Source organism: Syzygium oleosum, unplaced genomic scaffold, assembly GCF_021117445.2.
Source record: "Syzygium oleosum isolate NSW1041296 unplaced genomic scaffold, Sole_v2.1 Sole_v2.11, whole genome shotgun sequence".
Classification (NCBI taxonomy): Eukaryota; Viridiplantae; Streptophyta; class Magnoliopsida; order Myrtales; family Myrtaceae; genus Syzygium; species Syzygium oleosum.
In genome coordinates, this window is record NW_026607495.1 from 11,739,188 (window position 1) to 11,760,803 (window position 21,616).

Sequence of the window (21,616 nt, forward strand, 5' to 3'; positions counted from 1 at the left end):
GCGTTACAAATAGAAAATCTGCTTTTGATATGGACTTAATGATGGTTGTTGTTTATTAAGGCTGAGAAATCATAATCACAACGCAAGTCGTTGTAAATGAATTGAGCTCTAGGTGGAGCTTCCATTATTAATTCGTTGAATGAAGGGGTCCTATACCTAAGTCACAATCTTAATGGGACAGATCTAGGACAATCGTTCTTGTCAATTTAGTGAAATTACATCTACTAATGATAAAGTCAGATTTTATCAAAACTTTCAAATCTCTCACAAAAGAACTCAAAGTTTGGCTTCCAACCCAAAAAGTCCTCCCTCTTTTAGCTTCCATCTATAGTAGTTGTTAGAGATTCGACACGTCGATCTAAATATACTGTTAGCCTCGCGGATTTAGATGACATGGATTGAGGGGAGGCAAAAGAACGCGGGATCACTCCATAGATTGCTTCATAAATGTGAGAAAATATTTGGTAGTATTAGCTTTCCGTGTCAGCCATAGGCCATCCTACTCATTGATCGCCACGTGTTTAGATACGTCTCACTTGTCAAAGTTTTCAAATTTCCTCTCTTCTCTCTCTGTTGCTCTCTTTCCCCCTCCTTTCCTGTGGAAGCAGGCTTCCTTACTGACACGGTCTCTCTCTCTCTCCCTCTCCCTCTCCGTCTTCCTCTTCTCCTTTCTTCTCTTCCTCGACTGCCCCTTTGAGAAAAGCAAATCATCTCTCTCCGACAATGGCAATTACACTGCGAAATCGCGTATTCACTCTGCACGCAACCTCTCTTCGTCAACCCTCACTTCGGCCATGTCCGAATGCCCCACTCTTCTTGCTCTCTATCAACCTTTCGCCGCCCACCCACCACGGCCGAAGTTTCCATGCCTCCACTTCCAAAACCGCGAGCCCAGCAGCTTCAGACTCGGCCCGGATCATCCAGAAAGTTTTCTGCATCCCACCTGGGGTCGATCAGGTCGAGGTCTACGAAGACATGGTGCTTCCCGGGTCGAACGTCATCGCCGGACCCTACGTGGGTCATGCCCAGATTAAGGAAGTGGAGTTGGTGAAGAGCAGTGGGAGGGCCAAGGACTGTCCCAAAGTTGGGAGGCCCGAGTTTGCCATTCTGGGTCGGTCTAAGGTGTGCAAGCCTTCGCTTATCAATACTCTGGTTCTGAAGAAGGAAGCTGCAGTCACATCCAAGAAACCAGGTCCTTTTTTCCCATATTTATAGTTGTCGCCAAATGATGTTGTTTCGTATGGTTTTAGTTTGGTCGCAAGGGATGGGCTGACTGATTGATGTATTTTGCAGGTAAGACTCAGCTTATAAATCACTTCTTGGTGAACAAGAGTTGGTACATTGTGGATTTCCTTAAATTTCTCATCTATGTGGCAGCTTATAAATGCAAAAAAATCGCAGAATGTGAGCTAATATGTAAGTTTTGTTTCTTAGAATGCTGCAACTAAGCCTGAATGATAACCATTCTATTCAAGAAATACAATTTTCTATTTCTATTCCATGATAGAGTTTCTGAGCAAAAATACGCGTTTAATAACGACACAAAATTTCTATTTTCCAAATAAAAATTCGTTTGATAATGGCACAAAATTTCTCCCTCCCGGATGGCTAGCTGGTGGACGGTGGGAGGTAGTTGGTGGCGGAGGACAGTGGACGACAGCAGGAGGCGGACGGCAGTCGCTGTGCGGAGGATGGTGGCAGGAGGCGGCTGGCACGAAGGATGGTGGCAGGAGGTGGTCGGCACGAAGGACGGTGGCGGGAGGTGGCCGGCATCGAGCGGCGGCCGGAGGCGGGCGACGAGCGGCGATCGGCAGCGGGCGATGGCGACAATCGGCAGCGGGAGGCGGCAGATGGCGGTGCGAGGCAGGTGGCGGGAGACGGCGGCCGATGTTGGGTGGCAGCAAGAGACAGCGGCCAGCGAACGGCAAGGCGGCGGCAGGAGGTGACAAACGGTTAGCGGCTGGTGGTGGGCGGTCAGCTAGTAGTGAGGGCGAGCGATGAGAAAAATTTTTATTTCTCATTTCTGTTCCAGAAATAGAAAAATAGAAAATTTTTACTTTTCAATTTTTTTCCAAACCTATTTTTGAAATCAAAATTTGTTCCAGAAATAGAAAAAAAAATTGCATTACCAAATGGATTTCTGTTTCAAACCTGTTCCCAGGAACAGAAAAATAGAATGGTTATCATTCGCAGCCTAATTGAATGAATTACGTCGATTCGAAGTTATTAAGAGTGGGAAATTGAAAAATCATTGGATTCCAACTTGTTGTTCGAGACAATCTACTCTATGTCTTTAACTTAGTAATTCATTAGCTTTTCCTTAGTGTTTCACCTCGAAGAAGGTCGCAACAGTTTGTTGAGGAGAAACATCGCAAGTGAAAGTAAGAGATGTGGAATTGATTTTGCAGTGTCCCCATGAACCTGGGACGTTCGCCCTGGACGCTTGCAGCAATGAACCTCGAATCAACCCAGAGATCCAAGGTCGACTGAGTCCCCAAATCAACCCTCAGTGAAATTACATGTACTAATAATAAAGTCAGGTTCTATCCGAATTTTCAAGTATCTCAATAACGAACATAAAGTTTGGCTTCCAGCCCTAAAAGTCCCCCTTTTAGCTTCCATTTATAGTACTGTTAATGATTCGATGTGTCGACCGAAATAGAACACACGCCTCTCGGATTTAGGTGATGCGGATTGATGGGAGGTGAAAAGATACTGTATCACTCCATAAATTGCTTTAGAAAAGTGAGAAAATATTGGGTATAATTGGGTTTCCATGTCAACCATTAGCCACTCTACTCACTAATCGCCACTTGTCTAGATGGATCTCACTAGTCAGTTTTCAAAATTTCCTTCTTCTCTCTCTTATACTCTCTCTTTCCCCCTCCGTTGAGAAAGCAGGCTTCCTCACTGACACGCTCTCTCTTTCCCTCTCCCTCTTCGCTTCTTCTTCTCTTTTCTTCGCATCCTCAGCTGCCCCTTTGAGCAAAGCAAATCGTCTGTCTACACTCTGCACTCGACCTCTCTTCTTCAACCCTCACTTCGGCCATCTCCGAATGCTCCACTCTTCTCGCTCTCTCTCAAGACCCCCTCCTCTCTCGTGGCGCACCCACCACGGCCCAAGCTTCCATGCCTCCGCTTCCAAAACCGTGAGCCCATCAGCCTCACACTAGGCCGGGATCATCCGGAAATTTTTCTTCATCCCGCCCGGGGTCGATCAGGCCGAGGTCTCCGAAGACATGGTGCTTCTCGGGTCGAACATCAACGTCGGACCCTACGTGGGTCATGCCCAGATTAAGGAAGTGGAGGTCGTGAAGACAAGAGCAGTGGGAGAACCAAGGACTATCCCAAAGATGGGAGGCCCAAGTTTGCCATTCTGGGTCGGTCTAATGTGGGTAAGTCGTCGCTTATCAATGCTTATCAAGAAACCAGGTCCTTTTTTCCCGTATTTGTAGTTGTCGCCAAATGATGCTGTTTCGTATGGTTTTGCTTTCGTTGCGAGGGATAGGCTGATTGATTGATGTATTTTGCAAGCAAGACTCGGCCTATCAATCACTTATTGGTGAGCAAGAGTTGGTATATTGTGGATTTTCCGGGTTATGGTTGAGCTCTAAGCACTTGGCTTTTGGCTTGCTTAAATTTCTGGCAGCTTATAAATGCAACAAATCGCAGAATGGGAGCTAATATGGAAGTCCTGTTTCTTGGAATGCTCCAACTAATTGAGTGAGGTAAGCCGATTGGAAGTTGTTAGATTGGGGAACTGAAAAATCGTTGGATCACAACTTGTTGACGAGCTTCCAAAACTTGATTAATTGGGCTTAAATGGTTTAGGCTTTTTTTACCTGTGACTTTGGAAACGCCAAGGTAGTAATTCTTTCAGCTAAGATGTAGACGCTGGGAATTCCGTCTTCAATTTACGGTCTTTCTGTTCCTCTAGTTTCCATATTTTGATATGATCGTGATGTGGAAGAAGTAAATTTGTACATTCTTAAAAGTCTTCATGCTATACTTTTCATTGCTGCTCCCAGTTCCATGGAAGGAGTAGAATGAAAATAAACAGTTAAAACGATTCTTCGAGCTAAAGGATTAGTTTTGCTAGTTAACTCTCCCATAAAAATAGCGCTCCGTTCCATCTTTTCAATCCTAATTTCTTAAAAAGTGCACCAACTTTAGGTTGAGTTCTAATTTTGGCTTGAACTTTTTTTATCTCGTAAAAAATCTATAATTTTCACTTACAGCCCCCAAATCTAACCACCATTAACTAACCGTCCAAAGTCACCAGCAGAGATTGGATGTGGCGATTCCATGTCATCAATTAATTTACATTAGCTGTTCATCACCCCAACCTCATTGTGCAACGCCTTATCCGAATCTAGTCAAACTCCACCCATGACAACTGTCTGGCCAACTCCACAGCTGTTGAGTCGAGTTCCATGGCCGTCCCCAACTCATTGTTTCCATGGCTGTCCCTGTCCAGATCACAACAATGAACTCCATGATTGTCCAACTTCACCGTTGTCAAGTCGAGCTCCATGGTCGTCCCCAACTCAATGTGTCCATGACTGTCCCTATCCAGATCTCAACAACGAACTCCATGATTGTCAAGTGGAGCTCCTAGCAGAATCAAGATACCTTCACATGGGGATATTGCCAAGAGAGAGCCCAAGTGCAAGCTCGTTAACATATCCAGTTAAACATACATTCGCTCAAAAGTTTAAATTATGAGTTATGGACCAACTAATATATATTAACTGCTCTAAACCACATTAATTCTTCGACGTAAGACTTTTCAACAATCTCCCTCTCACGTGTGAGCTCAATGTTAAGTTTGTTATGTTGAGAAAACCTCTTGATAAATTTTGAAATTGACAAAACTATCCATGTGTTTCTTATAAGTCTAATAAATGCCTTGAAGTATTTTGATTCAGGAACTTATTCTTGGAAGAGAAGAATATGGTAATCTTAATCCTACTCAAATTGTGGAATTTACTTCAAATAAAAAAGGTTCAGACTTTATACTAGAGATGAAGAACTTCAAATTTAGAGAACTACTTATGTTCCCATCCTAACACAAGTTCAGATCGTAACAATGTTCAGAACATAACACAAGTTCAAAACGTGACACAAGTTCAGAACGTATATAATGGCTAGTGATTTGGTTCGGATTTCACATTTGGAATGAATTGATTAACTCAATCTTAAAGATTGTTTTTGCAATAGTTTAATATACAAAACATTTTAAATGATTGGCAAATCAATCTCGAGAAAAGTCACTTTATAAACGGAGAAACTCTACTTATGGAAAGCAAGACTTTTGTTGTATGGGCGATCAGAATCAGCGGAGATTCAGATTTTGTCCCTCAATGGTACTCAATCTTCTTAATACAGATCCGTCCAACTGTTGACACCTAAATTTTGGCGACATGTTTAGTCATTTATTGCATAAAAAAATTAAGGGTCAATCCCGACTCTTAAACGAAAAAACATCAATCAAATTGCATTTCTCATAAGCATTAGACCCACATGCATTTTAATTGAGCGAATGTGAAACAAATTCAATGAAGGAACGCACGAGCATAATTGAAATAGCAAGAAATCATGGAGGGGAGCTCGTAATAGAGAGAGATCAAAATAGGTGAGAAACAAAAGAGTTCTTTTCTGTGGCTATTGTTCCACCACATCCCTCTCCTCAGTGATTTGTAGCAAATTCCTTTGTTCCTGTGAGCCTAGTTGCGTCGCTCTTGCTGCTAATTGCTATTATGTCGCTGTTGTTCGCTGCTGTTTGCTGCTGCATGCTGTTGTTTGTCACTTGTCGCGTTGTTTACCGTTGTTCGTCACTGTTCGCTGCTGTGTTGCTGCTGTTCGTTGCTGTTTGCTGCTGTTCGCTCGCCGCTACGTCCTTGTTGCCACTGTTCGCCGCTACCGCGCTGCCGCTCATCATCGCCTGCCGCCGATTGCCGCGTTGTTGCTGTTCGTCGTTGTTTTCTCGTTCATCACTGCTGTTTGTTGTTCGCAATTGCTGTTGCGCCACCGTTGCTGCTGTTTGCACTCGTTTGCTGCCGTTCATTGCTTTTCACTGTTGTTGCATACCTCCGGTTGCTTTCCACGATTTTGTGTCTTCGGTATCAATTTCTTGTGGTTAACTCTAACCAAGGTGAGGGTGAGGTCGGTTTTAATTCGTGGATTGTCAGTACATGATTTTAACTACATGTCATTAGTAAGTAAAACCTTAGGTTATATAGTTGTATTTTTTATTTTATTTTTGCATTAACCAAGATATATTATGGCATTTGGACCTTTAGACACTAAGGTCAAACCCTTAATATTATCTTAGTGTGACTCCTTGATCCAGTTTGTGCATGATATTTTATGAATTTTGGTTGTTGATGAATCTTGTGAATAACACACATTTTTAAAGCTCAATGAAATTTATTACTTATCGCGTATATAGGACATATTCGTAATTCATATTTTTAATTTTTTATATAGTTAGGTCAACACGTGTTAATTAGAATGTGTGTAGATTTAGGGTAATCCTTAGTTTTCATTAAACAAAAATCAATCAAATAAATTGTCATTAGGATCATGGAGCCTGCATGTAGGTGTAAAGTTGATTAGGCTCATAGCATGCATAGCATTCTTGCACGTCATCTAGTAATTAGTTCATATAAATCATTTTTTAATACATAACTCTAGAATTTATCCATGTTTTATTTCTTAAATTAGACATGATAATAATAAAAAAAATAGAAAAATTAGTATAGATTGCACGTTAATTAGTCATAATTTCATGCACATTCATGCGTGACAATCATGCATTCGGCTTGCATATTTTTCTAAAGCAATAGTTTGCAAAAATCTTGTGATTATGGATAAAGATATGCTTCGCTTGCTTAGTGCGTTTAGGTTCTTAAAATCTTCCGCAATATATTTATTGTTTAATTATTGGGTGCTACTTTCCTGAGTACGTACCTGCATGATCAGCCCATATATGTTAGTGGTATAGGGTGAAAATGGATAAAGACTGCACGTAAAATATTTTCGAAATAAAAAGAAAAGGTACCGAAAGGGCGTTAGATTAATCTAGCGTAACCAAGTCTTCGTACTCATAAATCTCTGATTCGCAGAAGTAAAATATACTCCCACATTTTACTTGGGTGTTTAATCGATAAAAGACTGATTAGTGCTGGCTCTAAAAGGTAAGATAAATTTCATGATTGAATCGAGTATCAAGTTGTGGTCGGATGGGCTTGGGAGAGTCTGCACTAAATGCGAGCAATTGTCTCATGAGAGGAACCTTTGTTCCCGTTTAGTAAATCCGTTAGCCGTCCCCTAGTGGTTCACCTCCGGGAAGGTCGCGACACCAATGGGTAGATTGGAAGACGATCCCCAAAGACTATCCAACGGTTAAACTAGAAATAGAGGAGTATAAAAGGAAACCAAAGTACCGAGGAGCAGAAGCAAGAGACAAAGTCCATAATCTACAATTCCAAAGTCTGAGCGTACTTCAAACATATATACTTGTCTTCTGTGTGACAAAATTCATGATATTGAGAGAAGTACTGAAAGAGTGATTGAGTGAGATAATGAGATCTATCATACACTGAGTGTTATCACTAGTAATTGTAATTTCTTAATTAATCATCTAGTGGAATCCAATTAGTTGGCTATCAGCGTAAGAGAGTAGACGTAGGTTTGATCTAAGCCGAACCACTATACGTCTTGTGTTTAGATTTTCTCATCCCTTAAAGCTCCTTTTATTGATTACATTCTACTGCACACTTGCACAATTGCTTCCAAAGATTGTTTAAAATCTGAAATTTGCACTCTAAGTTCAACCATACTCTTTTTCTCTAGATCGAACTAGACTGAACCATGAGGGTACTATCAAAATCATGTTGCTACACCATAGGGCCCACTACTTAGAAACCACATTGGTCATGAGATTCACTTCTTGAGATATTCATCAAACATTCGAATAGATTGGGGGTATAGCATTAATCAACTATCAGCTCTATTACCATTCATTGGAAGCACATAGTAGAAGTTCGATACCTTCACTTGGAAACATCACTAAAAGAGAACCAAACTCCGAGCTTGTCAACAAATCACGCCGAACCTACCTTCACTCAAAAGCTTAAGTTAATAAGTTATATACCAACTAGGATGTATAAACCGCTCCAAACCACACTAATTCTCCGACGTGGGACTTTTTTAACACAGTTCACATAAGCATCTCAATACTGCAGATGTTCTCATGGGACTCTTTTGAGGTCAAGTCAAGCTTGAGATGGAGGAACTCCAGATCTGGAAGTCAAGCTCCTCCATAGCTGCCACCATGGCCATCCCCAACCTCGTCGTTCCATAGCTGTCCAGATCTCAGGCGAGCTTCATGACTATCGACTTGAGCTCGTCCCCCGTTTTGGTGGACCTTCGCCGCCTGCTTGTTGACCAAGTGTCCTTTGATTGCGCCCCCACAAGTTCCACGACGAGGACCGAAGCCACCAACTGCATGGGTTTAGCTCGAGGAATCTCGATGCGGTGATTGTGGGCTTGCCAGGTGCGATCAACAGGCTCCACAACTGAATCTTGATGCTCCGGGTAGTTTCTGAACTCGAAATTGAGTGGGTCGTCATTTCAAACCACCAATCATATAGTGGTTTGTGATAGTAAGAGGTTGTCGATTGAGAAATAATATGAGGGTTTGGCGTTCTCGGGGATTGCGAAACTTTTAGTCGCTAGCGAGAGCGATTAGTCGCCCAATTGTGCTTCAGGAGTTTGTGAATCACGGTGGTGTCGTGTTCAAGGTGTACGTGGTTGGTGAGAATGTGCAGTGTGTGAAATGCATGCCGTTGCTTGACGTTTCAGAGAAGGAGGTTTTTGGAAGGGATGGTGTCATTCTCGCAGGCGTTGAATTCGGCAATCCGCGAGGGCAAAGATGAGTCTTGGGAGCTCCGGGTGACCCCCGATCTATAGTCACTGGAGCCCGGTGACACGCTCACAGTAATGATGAGCTGAGGTCGCGGCGGGGTTGTCGGAGGTCGATTGCATGGAGTCGAAGATCTAAGTGGCGCTGGGTGAGCACCAATGAAGCCGTGGCCAAGTGAGACCATGCGTAGAAGATGGTGAACAGTGAAATTTGGTGCCTTGAATCTGAAAATAAGGCGAAGAAAAAGATGAACAGTGAAAGTTGTGCCTCGAATTTGTCGAGAAGAATATGAACAGTGAAAGTTGGTTGGGGTGATCAGTTCCGATCTGCTCCAATCCTATCCCACCTAGGAACTGAGAACCGGACTAGGAAGACCAGTTCCCAATTTCTGGAACCGGGAACCAGACCAACCGGTCCGATGCAATTCCTGAGCGGTCCAAAGAAACCGGTGGAGTTTCAACAAGCCAACCTTCTCCTCTCTCAACTTCATGGAAGACACTTGAGAAACCTAAGCAAAACAAACCCCATCACCACCACTCTACAATCTCACTCAAAGGACACTTCAATTCAGCTCAAGATTTGGTGGGCGTAGCGTGATTTATCCTCAAGAAAGCTCTCCCTAGTGAAGTTCATGCCCACCAGCATCATTCAAGCAAGAATTGACGACAATAAAAGATACAAGGCAGTTTTGGATTCTAAATTATTTGTGTGGAAAAGTTTAATAATTCATCAAGTGGTATTTTGAGCTAACACAAAAGAGTTACCGCAAGGAAAGCCAGGAAAAGAAATGGATCCAGTAACAGCACATGGGCGTCCTCTTCCACTTCCTTTCCTCAGCCGAGACCTCCACAGCTTACTCATCATCACCAATTCCAATCCCACCACCACCAGCAGAACTCTGAGGATGACAACCTCAGTAACAACAGCAGCTTCGGCCACTGCCTGAAACGGGATCGCGACGACTACTCCTCCACCTCCGCCGTTGCTACTTCCCCCACTTCCAATGGGAAACAAGTTGTTGTAGGAGGAGGTATAGAGGTGTCGAGGAGGCCAAGGGGGCAGCCAGCGGGTTATAAGAACGAGCCAAAGGCCCCCATCATCATAACCCGGGACAGCCCCAACACCCTTCGTGTAACAGCCCGAATTTCGACGTAATTCCGGGATCAATAAAATTGACAATATTTCGCATTTCATTTTAGTAAGTCTCGCCCAGAGCTGATCACTCTCGGGATACTAACCAATGGGGTATGGCTAACTAGGAAACGGTACGTGGACTAGGGACTCGATAGTGAACGGGACACCGATCTCGAGATACGATGAGTGAATATTTTGGGCCAACGTGGGCCGATCTTAGGAAAGGTGATGGATTTGGTTTGGCCAAGGCCAACGATGTACAATCGGATCGCAGGTGATTCTGCAAGACCGAAAGTGCACGTGGCCAACCAGTCCTGAACCTGAACCTAACGATCGTGATCTTTGGAACTAATGATAATTTCTCATTCTCTCAATGATCGGGACCGTCGTAATTCGAATAACCCTAGGTCGATACGCGTATGTCCTAAACAGCCGCCCGTTAGCCAGAGACCCTGAAATTGAAACTCGAGCGAGTTTTGATCACGAAATTGGGCCCGGATTTCGATGTCGATTTTCGAAGGCTTAAGAGACTATTTTTGGGAATCTGACGTCATATTACGCTGGCCACACACGTTTGGAGTTAGTACGAGTAAAAAGTGGAATTTCGGTCCGGGGGTGAAAAATTACGGTTTTGCCCCTGTGGGCACCGAGGCTGGATTCAGACGCCGTTTGAGGTTATTTTTCGCGGCCAAGGTCATTTTGGGGTGGCCACGCACATTTAGAGTGGTTTTGGCCAAAAATTGGAATTTCGACAAAAAATTGGAAAAATAATATTATTTTATTCCCGAAACTTCGCAGTCGATTTTCGAGGGCTTAGAAAGTGAATTTCGCGAATCCGACGCCATATTATGTTGGCCACGCACATATGGAACACGTATGTGCGAAAATTGGAATTTCGCCCCGGGACCGGAAAAATGACGGTTTTGCCCCTGGGCCGTTTTTGGGTCCGAATTTTTGGGAAATTTTTGGGATAAGTAACTGTGGTTATCAGCTGCATTATTGGCAGCAAAGACCCAATTGCCCCTCAATTATTTAAGCCTATCTCTTTAGAACCGTTAGATTAGGGGCGTTTTGGTCATTTTTCACGGATCGGCGACACGTGGCACTTTGGGCTGCTTTATTTGACCAAGTTGGACTGTTTTCTCTCTCCTCAGCCCTCCCTCACGGCAGAACCAGCCCCCACCAGCAGCTTCTCTTCCATTTTCCTCTCTTTCTCTCCATTTTCCTTCATTTTCTCTCTCGCCGGAGTTTCGCCGGAGCCACGCCGGCCAGCCGTTCCACCTTCCCGCTCTAGCCGAGTTAGTCTAGAGTCCGGTAAGTCGCGATCTAATCCCTATTTAGGACGTCGGGTATTTTCGGACTCGTTCGGGTATGGTTTAGAGGATTTAGAGGTTAATTAAGGCGTTGATAATGATTATTGGTGGTTGATCATGGTTATTGGTGGCTGAGTATGGCTGGTAGTGGTTGTTGCGGGTTGGATTAGACGTCGGGAAATGAGTTTTGGCGGTTGGAATTCGGTGGAAATCGGTTCGGGTTTGAATCCGTGAGGTTCGGGGTGAATCGCGGATTCACGGTTACTGTACCCGCCCGGTTTGCTATTTTTGTAGAGAATTTTGTGGACCGAATTTGAAGAAGGTTTCTTCATGAACGTTGTTCAAAACATCTTGAAGTATAACATACTTTAATTTGGGAACTTTTGAAAATCATTTGAGGCCATTCGGAAGTCCATCTTTGGACCGAAATAAAACTGCCCGATTTACTGTTCACCCGACCTTCGGGTCTGTTCGAATTTTTATAAATTTTTCCAGACCTATTTTCAAAATTCTTCCTTCACAAAAGTTGTTGGGGACATTCTTGGATATAACATATAAAAATTTCAAAGCTTTTCAAGGTGATTTGCGTGTTGAAATAAATGTATTTTGAGGACAAAATATTCTGTTGGAGCAAACTGATTTTGGTCTGATTTCGAGGGACAAAAAGGCATGGTTGCAGTTTGAACCGGATTTCGTGTTCTTCATAAGAAATGTTTATCGGGATGTGTTTTGTGACGTATCCAAAATTGAGAATTTTTGGAGTTCTTTTACTATTTATTTTGATGGGATTTCGGTCACTGTATAAACTGCCCAATTTTACCCCGATTCTTTGGATGTTCGTTTTTATGAGCGGAATGGTGGGGGGTGTCGAGGTTGAATGGTTGCTGCCCTTGTGGCAGGAATTGAGCCTGAATGTGTGTTTGAATGTGGATTGGTGATATGCCGTGTGTGTTTGGCCGTGAGATGTGGTGGTGTGATAGTGCATTCGCGTATTGTATTCGCGTGCCAAGAATGTGTGATTGGGTGGCGTGTTCGTGTGACGAGAATGTGAAATTGTGAAATGTGTGTGAGGTGTGCGTGTTTGGCAGTGTGTAGGTATGGCCGTGTGACAAATGTGATTTGAGTGGAACGAAGGTACTGGAATGTAGGATTGGTTTGAAAAGTGAGACCCTGAGGCGTGTAGTTTACGCGGGGTGAGGTCCGTCCTGAGGCGTGTACGTTTACGCGGGACGATGCCGTCCCTGACGAGGTGACGATGCCCGGCCCGACGGGGTGACGATGCCTGACGTGGTCAGAAGACCGTTGGCCTGATGCGTTTTACGCGGGCGCGGTAGAAGGAAAGTGTGTGTAGGATTCCGTCCTGAGGCGTGTTCGTTTACGCGGGATGATGCCGTCCCTGACGAGGTGACGATGCCCGGCCCGACGGGGTGTCGATGCCTGACGAGGTCAGAAGACCGTTGGCCTGATGCGTTTTACGCGGGCGCGGTAGTGGTGGAAAGGTTGAGAACGAGCGGGATTTGGCTTGACATGTGAGGATTGTGAAAGTGATGCATGGTGTGAGTTAGTGTGCGAGTGTGTTTGTATCGCGTGATGCAGTGCGCGATTATGGGGTAAAATCTGCTAGGCATGGTATGGGACGTGCCCAAGTAGGTTTTGCTTTATAATCGAGGCACGCGCGCTTGTGATGTACTGCTGTGGTATGATTGGCGTGTGTATTGATATGTGGAAAGTGTGTGATGGCATGTGTGCAAGAATTGTATGTTGGGATTGTGGGCTAACGTGCATGATGCGTATGCAGAGAGTCCAGGTATGTGTGAATGTTTGATTGCTGGTTGTGTGGTTGTTTGGTTGTGCGTTTGGATGTGTCTGGAATTACGTGATAGCCTAGGTGGGGCTTAGGTTGTGACTTATTGAGATGTGATCTCATGGTTGTTTCAACCAAACCATTTCAGAGCCCCCACCTGAATGTCGAGATTGAGGTCGACTCGGAGTCATCGGGTGAGCAGACAGCTGCGGAGGATTCAGGTGGTGATGCCGAGGACAGTGAGTCAGAGTGGACGCCTTCGAGAGGGCGTAGGGGATAGTTCTGGGAGGAGGATGCGCCCCATTTTTGGATAGTGCTGACCTAGAGAGCTGATCTTGATATTTTGGTGGTTTGGAGTTCATAGTTCGGTGTGCTTATAAATTATTTTGTAGTTTGTATTGACGGATGATGTAAATATTTGGAAGTGTAATATATGCTTGGTGGTTTGTCGATTTGTTCCTTCCTGGTGTTCTCCAATTTTAATGTCCGGGATTTTTGATTGCTTCTGCCGCGAGTTAACTCTGATGGATCGTTGGGTCGGCGACGTTATTCCTGGGACGTCGCACTCTGTTCGACCGGAGGCGGGATGTCGCGGGCTCGACGGGGGTTCGGGGCGTGACATCCTATGTTGAATTGGTATCAGAGCAAGGTTAGCTCGATTTAAGTCGATCGAAGCTTGGAGTGATAAGGAGTGGAGACCCAGGATAGCTGTAGTTAGTTAGGGAGACTTTAGTGAACCATAGTGTGTCTAGGGCTACATGTATTTCCGGATCGTTGTTGTGATTATTGAGTGTATTGGGTGTTTTATTGGAATGCAGGTGCGTCTGGACCTGAGGTAAGTGCACGAACCCTTTTGATGTGGTTTGGTGCTATGTGATTGATTGCCTGCTAAGTGGATTACTGTGTCAACTCACTGCCTAGGACTAGACTGGGTTACTTGACCTAAGTCTTTAATTCCTGGATGGAATTATAGCAAATAGGAGAGTGATAGAAAGCTGGGATGATGAGCAGCCAGGGAAGAGGTGCAAGAAGAGGAATAGGAAGAGGTGCAGGAAGAGGAGTACGGGGTCGAGCTCGTGCTCGAGCTAGAGCTATAGAGGACATTGATATGGGTGCTAGAGTGGTAGAAAACCCTGGAGTTGGTATTGGAACTGCAGTGGACCCTAGAGCTGATGTTAGACCTGCGGAAGATCCGCGTGTGGAAGGAGTTCTTAGGGTATTAGAGAGGATTGGGAATATGATGGATAGACAAGCTCAAGAGCGAGATAATGCGACCACCCAAGCTACTGAGGCTGCAGCTGCTAAAGTTAATAAGATATGCATGTTGTTGGAATGTTCAGACTGTGAAGTGGTGTTTGGTGGTGTAGAAAGCGGAATAGATTTGACTTTGTTGGTTATGTGTGATTTCGGTTTGATTGTAGACTTGAATTGGTTAGTTAAACAGAATGCTGTAATGAAATGCAGCATTAGGGTGATTCAGTTTAGTCTGGCTGGACACCTTAGATTTGAGGTTGTAAGGAGTCGAGAAGGAACCTCGATAGTTACACTGTTTGACAGGATTTAAGTAAGAGATTTTATTGGATGGCCAGTTTGGAAGGACTATATGGACATTAGAGGATATGTTGGGAATATGTATATTGGATTTTCGGGGCAAATGGGAAGGAACAAGTTTTAAGAATTAAGACGGTCCCGTTGGTTGAAGTTGTGTGGGAATATTACGGGAGTAAGGAAGAATGAGACGTCATCTCCCCCACCTGTTTGGATAACATGTATAGTTGTAAATTTCGAGGACGAAATTTTTACTAGGGGGGAAGAATTGTAACAGCCCGAATTTCGACGTAATTCCGGGATCAATAAAATTGACAATATTTCGCATTTCATTTTAGTAAGTCTCGCCCAGAGCTGATCACTCTCGGGATACTAACCAATGGGGTATGGCTAACTAGGAAACGGTACGTGGACTAGGGACTCGATAGTGAACGGGACACCGATCTCGAGATACGATGAGTGAATATTTTGGGCCAACGTGGGCCGATCTTAGGAAAGGTGATGGATTTGGTTTGGCCAAGGCCAACGATGTACAATCGGATCGCAGGTGATTCTGCAAGACCGAAAGTGCACGTGGCCAACCAGTCCTGAACCTGAACCTAACGATCGTGATCTTTGGAACTAATGATAATTTCTTATTCTCTCAATGATCGGGACCGTCGTAATTCGAATAACCCTAGGTCGATACGCGTATGTCCTAAACAGCCGCCCGTTAGCCAGAGACCCTGAAATTGAAACTCGAGCGAGTTTTGATCACGAAATTGGGCCCGGATTTCGATGTCGATTTTCGAAGGCTTAAGAGACTATTTTTGGGAATCTGACGTCATATTACGCTGGCCACACACGTTTGGAGTTAGTACGAGTAAAAAGTGGAATTTCGGTCCGGGGGTGAAAAATTACGGTTTTGCCCCTGTGGGCACCGAGGCTGGATTCAGACGCCGTTTGAGGTTATTTTTCGCGGCCAAGGTCATTTTGGGGTGGCCACGCACATTTAGAGTGGTTTTGGCCAAAAATTGGAATTTCGACAAAAAATTGGAAAAATAATATTATTTTATTCCCGAAACTTCGCAGTCGATTTTCGAGGGCTTAGAAAGTGAATTTCGCGAATCCGACGCCATATTATGTTGGCCACGCACATATGGAACACGTATGTGCGAAAATTGGAATTTCGCCCCGGGACCGGAAAAATGACGGTTTTGCCCCTGGGCCGTTTTTGGGTCCGAATTTTTGGGAAATTTTTGGGATAAGTAACTGTGGTTATCAGCTGCATTATTGGCAGCAAAGACCCAATTGCCCCTCAATTATTTAAGCCTATCTCTTTAGAACCGTTAGATTAGGGGCGTTTTGGTCATTTTTCACGGATCGGCGACACGTGGCACTTTGGGCTGCTTTATTTGACCAAGTTGGACTGTTTTCTCTCTCCTCAGCCCTCCCTCACGGCAGAACCAGCCCCCACCAGCAGCTTCTCTTCCATTTTCCTCTCTTTCTCTCCATTTTCCTTCATTTTCTCTCTCGCCGGAGTTTCGCCGGAGCCACGCCGGCCAGCCGTTCCACCTTCCCGCTCTAGCCGAGTTAGTCTAGAGTCCGGTAAGTCGCGATCTAATCCCTATTTAGGACGTCGGGTATTTTCGGACTCGTTCGGGTATGGTTTAGAGGATTTAGAGGTTAATTAAGGCGTTGATAATGATTATTGGTGGTTGATCATGGTTATTGGTGGCTGAGTATGGCTGGTAGTGGTTGTTGCGGGTTGGATTAGACGTCGGGAAATGAGTTTTGGCGGTTGGAATTCGGTGGAAATCGGTTCGGGTTTGAATCCGTGAGGTTCGGGGTGAATCGCGGATTCACGGTTACTGTACCCGCCCGGTTTGCTATTTTTGTAGAGAATTTTGTGGACCGAATTTGAAGAAGGTTTCTTCATGAACGTTGTTCAAAACATCTTGAAGTATAACATACTTTAATTTGGGAACTTTTGAAAATCATTTGAGGCCATTCGGAAGTCCATCTTTGGACCGAAATAAAACTGCCCGATTTACTGTTCACCCGACCTTCGGGTCTGTTCGAATTTTTATAAATTTTTCCAGACCTATTTTCAAAATTCTTCCTTCACAAAAGTTGTTGGGGACATTCTTGGATATAACATATAAAAATTTCAAAGCTTTTCAAGGTGATTTGCGTGTTGAAATAAATGTATTTTGAGGACAAAATATTCTGTTGGAGCAAACTGATTTTGGTCTGATTTCGAGGGACAAAAAGGCATGGTTGCAGTTTGAACCGGATTTCGTGTTCTTCATAAGAAATGTTTATCGGGATGTGTTTTGTGACGTATCCAAAATTGAGAATTTTGGAGTTCTTTTACTATTTATTTTGATGGGATTTCGGTCACTGTATAAACTGCCCAATTTTACCCCGATTCTTTGGATGTTCGTTTTTATGAGCGGAATGGTGGGGGTGTCGAGGTTGAATGGTTGCTGCCCTTGTGGCAGGAATTGAGCCTGAATGTGTGTTTGAATGTGGATTGGTGATATGCCGTGTGTGTTTGGCCGTGAGATGTGGTGGTGTGATAGTGCATTCGCGTATTGTATTCGCGTGCCAAGAATGTGTGATTGGGTGGCGTGTTCGTGTGACGAGAATGTGAAATTGTGAAATGTGTGTGAGGTGTGCGTGTTTGGCAGTGTGTAGGTATGGCCGTGTGACAAATGTGATTTGAGTGGAACGAAGGTACTGGAATGTAGGATTGGTTTGAAAAGTGAGACCCTGAGGCGTGTAGTTTACGCGGGGTGAGGTCCGTCCTGAGGCGTGTACGTTTACGCGGGACGATGCCGTCCCTGACGAGGTGACGATGCCCGGCCCGACGGGGTGACGCGATGCCCGACGTGGTCGAAGACCGTTGGCCCGATGCGTTTACGCGGGCGCGGTAGAAGGAAAGTGTGTGTAGGATTCCGTCCTGAGGCGTGTTCGTTTACGCGGGATGATGCCGTCCCTGACGAGGTGACGATGCCCGGCCCGACGGGGTGTCGATGCCTGACGAGGTCAGAAGACCGTTGGCCTGATGCGTTTTACGCGGGCGCGGTAGTGGTGGAAAGGTTGAGAACGAGCGGGATTTGGCTTGACATGTGAGGATTGTGAAAGTGATGCATGGTGTGAGTTAGTGTGCGAGTGTGTTTGTATCGCGTGATGCAGTGCGCGATTATGGGGTAAAATCTGCTAGGCATGGTATGGGACGTGCCCAAGTAGGTTTTGCTTTATAATCGAGGCGCGCGCGCTGTGATGTACTGCTGTGGTATGATTGGCGTGTGTATTGATATGTGGAAAGTGTGTGATGGCATGTGTGCAAGAATTGTATGTTGGGATTGTGGGCTAACGTGCATGGTGCGTATGCAGAGAGTCCAGGTATGTGTGAATGTTTGATTGCTGGTTGTGTGGTTGTTTGGTTGTGCGTTTGGATGTGTCTGGAATTACGTGATAGCCTAGGTGGGGCTTAGGTTGTGACTTATTGAGATGTGATCTCATGGTTGTTTCAACCAAACCATTTCAGAGCCCCCACCTGAATGTCGAGATTGAGGTCGACTCGGAGTCATCGGGTGAGCAGACAGCTGCGGAGGATTCAGGTGGTGATGCCGAGGACAGTGAGTCAGAGTAGACGCCTTCGAGAGGGCGTAGGGGATAGTTCTGGGAGGAGGATGCGCCCCATTTTTGGATAGTGCTGACCTAGAGAGCTGATCTTGATATTTTGGTGGTTTGGAGTTCATAGTTCGGTGTGCTTATAAATTATTTTGTAGTTTGTATTGACGGATGATGTAAATATTTGGAAGTGTAATATATGCTTGGTGGTTTGTCGATTTGTTCCTTCCTGGTGTTCTCCAATTTTAATGTCCGGGATTTTTGATTGCTTCTGCCGCGAGTTAACTCTGATGGATCGTTGGGTCGGCGACGTTATTCCTGGGACGTCGCACTCTGTTCGACCGGAGGCGGGATGTCGCGGGCTCGACGGGGGTTCGGGGCGTGACATCCTATGTTGAATTGGTATCAGAGCAAGGTTAGCTCGATTTAAGTCGATCGAAGCTTGGAGTGATAAGGAGTGGAGACCCAGGATAGCTGTAGTTAGTTAGGGAGACTTTAGTGAACCATAGTGTGTCTAGGGCTACATGTATTTCCAGACTGTTGTTGTGATTATTGAGTGTATTGGGTGTTTTATTGGAATGCAGGTGCGTCTGGACCTGAGGTAAGTGCACGAACCCTTTTGATGTGGTTTGGTGCTATGTGATTGATTGCCTGCTAAGTGGATTACTGTGTCAACTCACTGCCTAGGACTAGACTGGGTTACTTGACCTAAGTCTTTAATTCCTGGATGGAATTATAGCAAATAGGAGAGTGATAGAAAGCTGGGATGATGAGCAGCCAGGGAAGAGGTGCAAGAAGAGGAATAGGAAGAGGTGCAGGAAGAGGAGTACGGGGTCGAGCTCGTGCTCGAGCTAGAGCTATAGAGGACATTGATATGGGTGCTAGAGTGGTAGAAAACCCTGGAGTTGGTATTGGAACTGCAGTGGACCCTAGAGCTGATGTTAGACCTGCGGAAGATCCGCGTGTGGAAGGAGTTCTTAGGGTATTAGAGAGGATTGGGAATATGATGGATAGACAAGCTCAAGAGCGAGATAATGCGACCACCCAAGCTACTGAGGCTGCAGCTGCTAAAGTTAATAAGATATGCATGTTGTTGGAATGTTCAGATTGTGAAGTGGTGTTTGGTGGTGTAGAAAGCGGAATAGATTTGACTTTGTTGGTTATGTGTGATTTCGGTTTGATTGTAGACTTGAATTGGTTAGTTAAACAGAATGCTGTAATGAAATGCAGCATTAGGGTGATTCAGTTTAGTGCATTGGACACCTTAGATTTGAGGTTGTAAGGAGTCGAGAAGGAACCTCGATAGTTACACTGTTGACAGGATTTAAGTAAGAGATTTTATTGGATGGCCAGTTTGGAAGGACTATATGGACATTAGAGGATATGTTGGGAATATGTATATTGGATTTTCGGGGCAAATGGGAAGGAACAAGTTTTAAGAATTAAGACGGTCCCGTTGGTTGAAGTTGTGTGGGAATATTACGGGAGTAAGGAAGAATGAGACGTCATCTCCCCACTGTTTGGATAACATGTATAGTTGTAAATTTCGAGGACGAAATTTTTACTAGGGGGGAAGAATTGTAACAGCCCGAATTTCGACGTAATTCCGGGATCAATAAAATTGACAATATTTCGCATTTCATTTTAGTAAGTCTCGCCCAGAGCTGATCACTCTCGGGATACTAACCAATGGGGTATGGCTAACTAGGAAACGGTACGTGGACTAGGGACTCGATAGTGAACGGGACACCGATCTCGAGATACGATGAGTGAATATTTTGGGCCAACGTGGGCCGATCTTAGGAAAGGTGATGGATTTGGTTTGGCCAAGGCCAACGATGTACAATCGGATCGCAGGTGATTCTGCAAGACCGAAAGTGCACGTGGCCAACCAGTCCTGAACCTGAACCTAACGATCGTGATCTTTGGAACTAATGATAATTTCTCATTCTCTCAATGATCGGGACCGTCGTAATTCGAATAACCCTAGGTCGATACGCGTATGTCCTAAACAGCCGCCCGTTAGCCAGAGACCCTGAAATTGAAACTCGAGCGAGTTTTGATCACGAAATTGGGCCCGGATTTCGATGTCGATTTTCGAAGGCTTAAGAGACTATTTTTGGGAATCTGACGTCATATTACGCTGGCCACACACGTTTGGAGTTAGTACGAGTAAAAAGTGGAATTTCGGTCCGGGGGTGAAAAATTACGGTTTTGCCCCTGTGGGCACCGAGGCTGGATTCAGACGCCGTTTGAGGTTATTTTTCGCGGCCAAGGTCATTTTGGGGTGGCCACGCACATTTAGAGTGGTTTTGGCCAAAAATTGGAATTTCGACAAAAAATTGGAAAAATAATATTATTTTATTCCCGAAACTTCGCAGTCGATTTTCGAGGGCTTAGAAAGTGAATTTCGCGAATCCGACGCCATATTATGTTGGCCACGCACATATGGAACACGTATGTGCGAAAATTGGAATTTCGCCCCGGGACCAGGAAAAATGACGGTTTTGCCCCTGGGCCGTTTTTTGGGTCCGAATTTTTGGGAAATTTTTGGGATAAGTAACTGTGGTTATCAGCTGCATTATTGGCAGCAAAGACCCAATTGCCCCTCAATTATTTAAGCCTATCTCTTTAGAACCGTTAGATTAGGGGCGTTTTGGTCATTTTTCACGGATCGGCGACACGTGGCACTTTGGGCTGCTTTATTTGACCAAGTTGGACTGTTTTCTCTCTCCTCAGCCCTCCCTCACGGCAGAACCAGCCCCCACCAGCAGCTTCTCTTCCATTTTCCTCTCTTTCTCTCCATTTTCCTTCATTTTCTCTCTCGCCGGAGTTTCGCCGGAGCCACGCCCGGCCAGCCGTTCCACCTTCCCGCTCTAGCCGAGTTAGTCTAGAGTCCGGTAAGTCGCGATCTAATCCCTATTTAGGACGTCGGGTATTTTCGGACTCGTTCGGGTATGGTTTAGAGGATTTAGAGGTTAATTAAGGCGTTGATAATGATTATTGGTGGTTGATCATGGTTATTGGTGGCTGAGTATGGCTGGTAGTGGTTGTTGCGGGTTGGATTAGACGTCGGGAAATGAGTTTTGGCGGTTGGAATTCGGTGGAAATCGGTTCGGGTTTGAATCCGTGAGGTTCGGGGTGAATCGCGGATTCACGGTTACTGTACCCGCCCGGTTTGCTATTTTTGTAGAGAATTTTGTGGACCGAATTTGAAGAAGGTTTCTTCATGAAAGTTGTTCAAAACATCTTGAAGTATAACATACT

At 44.8% G+C, this 21,616-nt stretch overlaps 1 protein-coding gene across 1 annotated transcript; it reads left to right on the forward strand.

Moving 5' to 3' along the window:
• Positions 1-723: 723 nt before the first annotated feature.
• On the forward strand, positions 724-2,490 carry LOC115667510 (GTP-binding protein At2g22870-like). Its single transcript, XM_056315789.1, has 4 exons — positions 724-1,192; positions 1,294-1,416; positions 1,613-1,733; positions 2,409-2,490. The coding sequence occupies exons 1-4, from the start codon at positions 724-726 to the stop codon at positions 2,488-2,490; spliced, it is 795 nt and encodes a 264-aa protein (XP_056171764.1).
• Positions 2,491-21,616: the final 19,126 nt, after the last annotated feature.

Bases quoted from the DNA above. Each gene is read 5' to 3' on its own strand.
- LOC115667510 (XM_056315789.1), top strand. From the start codon at position 724: ATGGCAATTACACTGCGAAATCGCGTATTCACTCTGCACGCAACCTCT. The intron at 1,193-1,293 runs GTCCTTTTTTCC...TGTATTTTGCAG, and splicing joins AGTCACATCCAAGAAACCAG to GTAAGACTCAGCTTATAAAT. The intron at 1,417-1,612 runs GTAAGTTTTGTT...CCGGATGGCTAG, and splicing joins CGCAGAATGTGAGCTAATAT to CTGGTGGACGGTGGGAGGTA.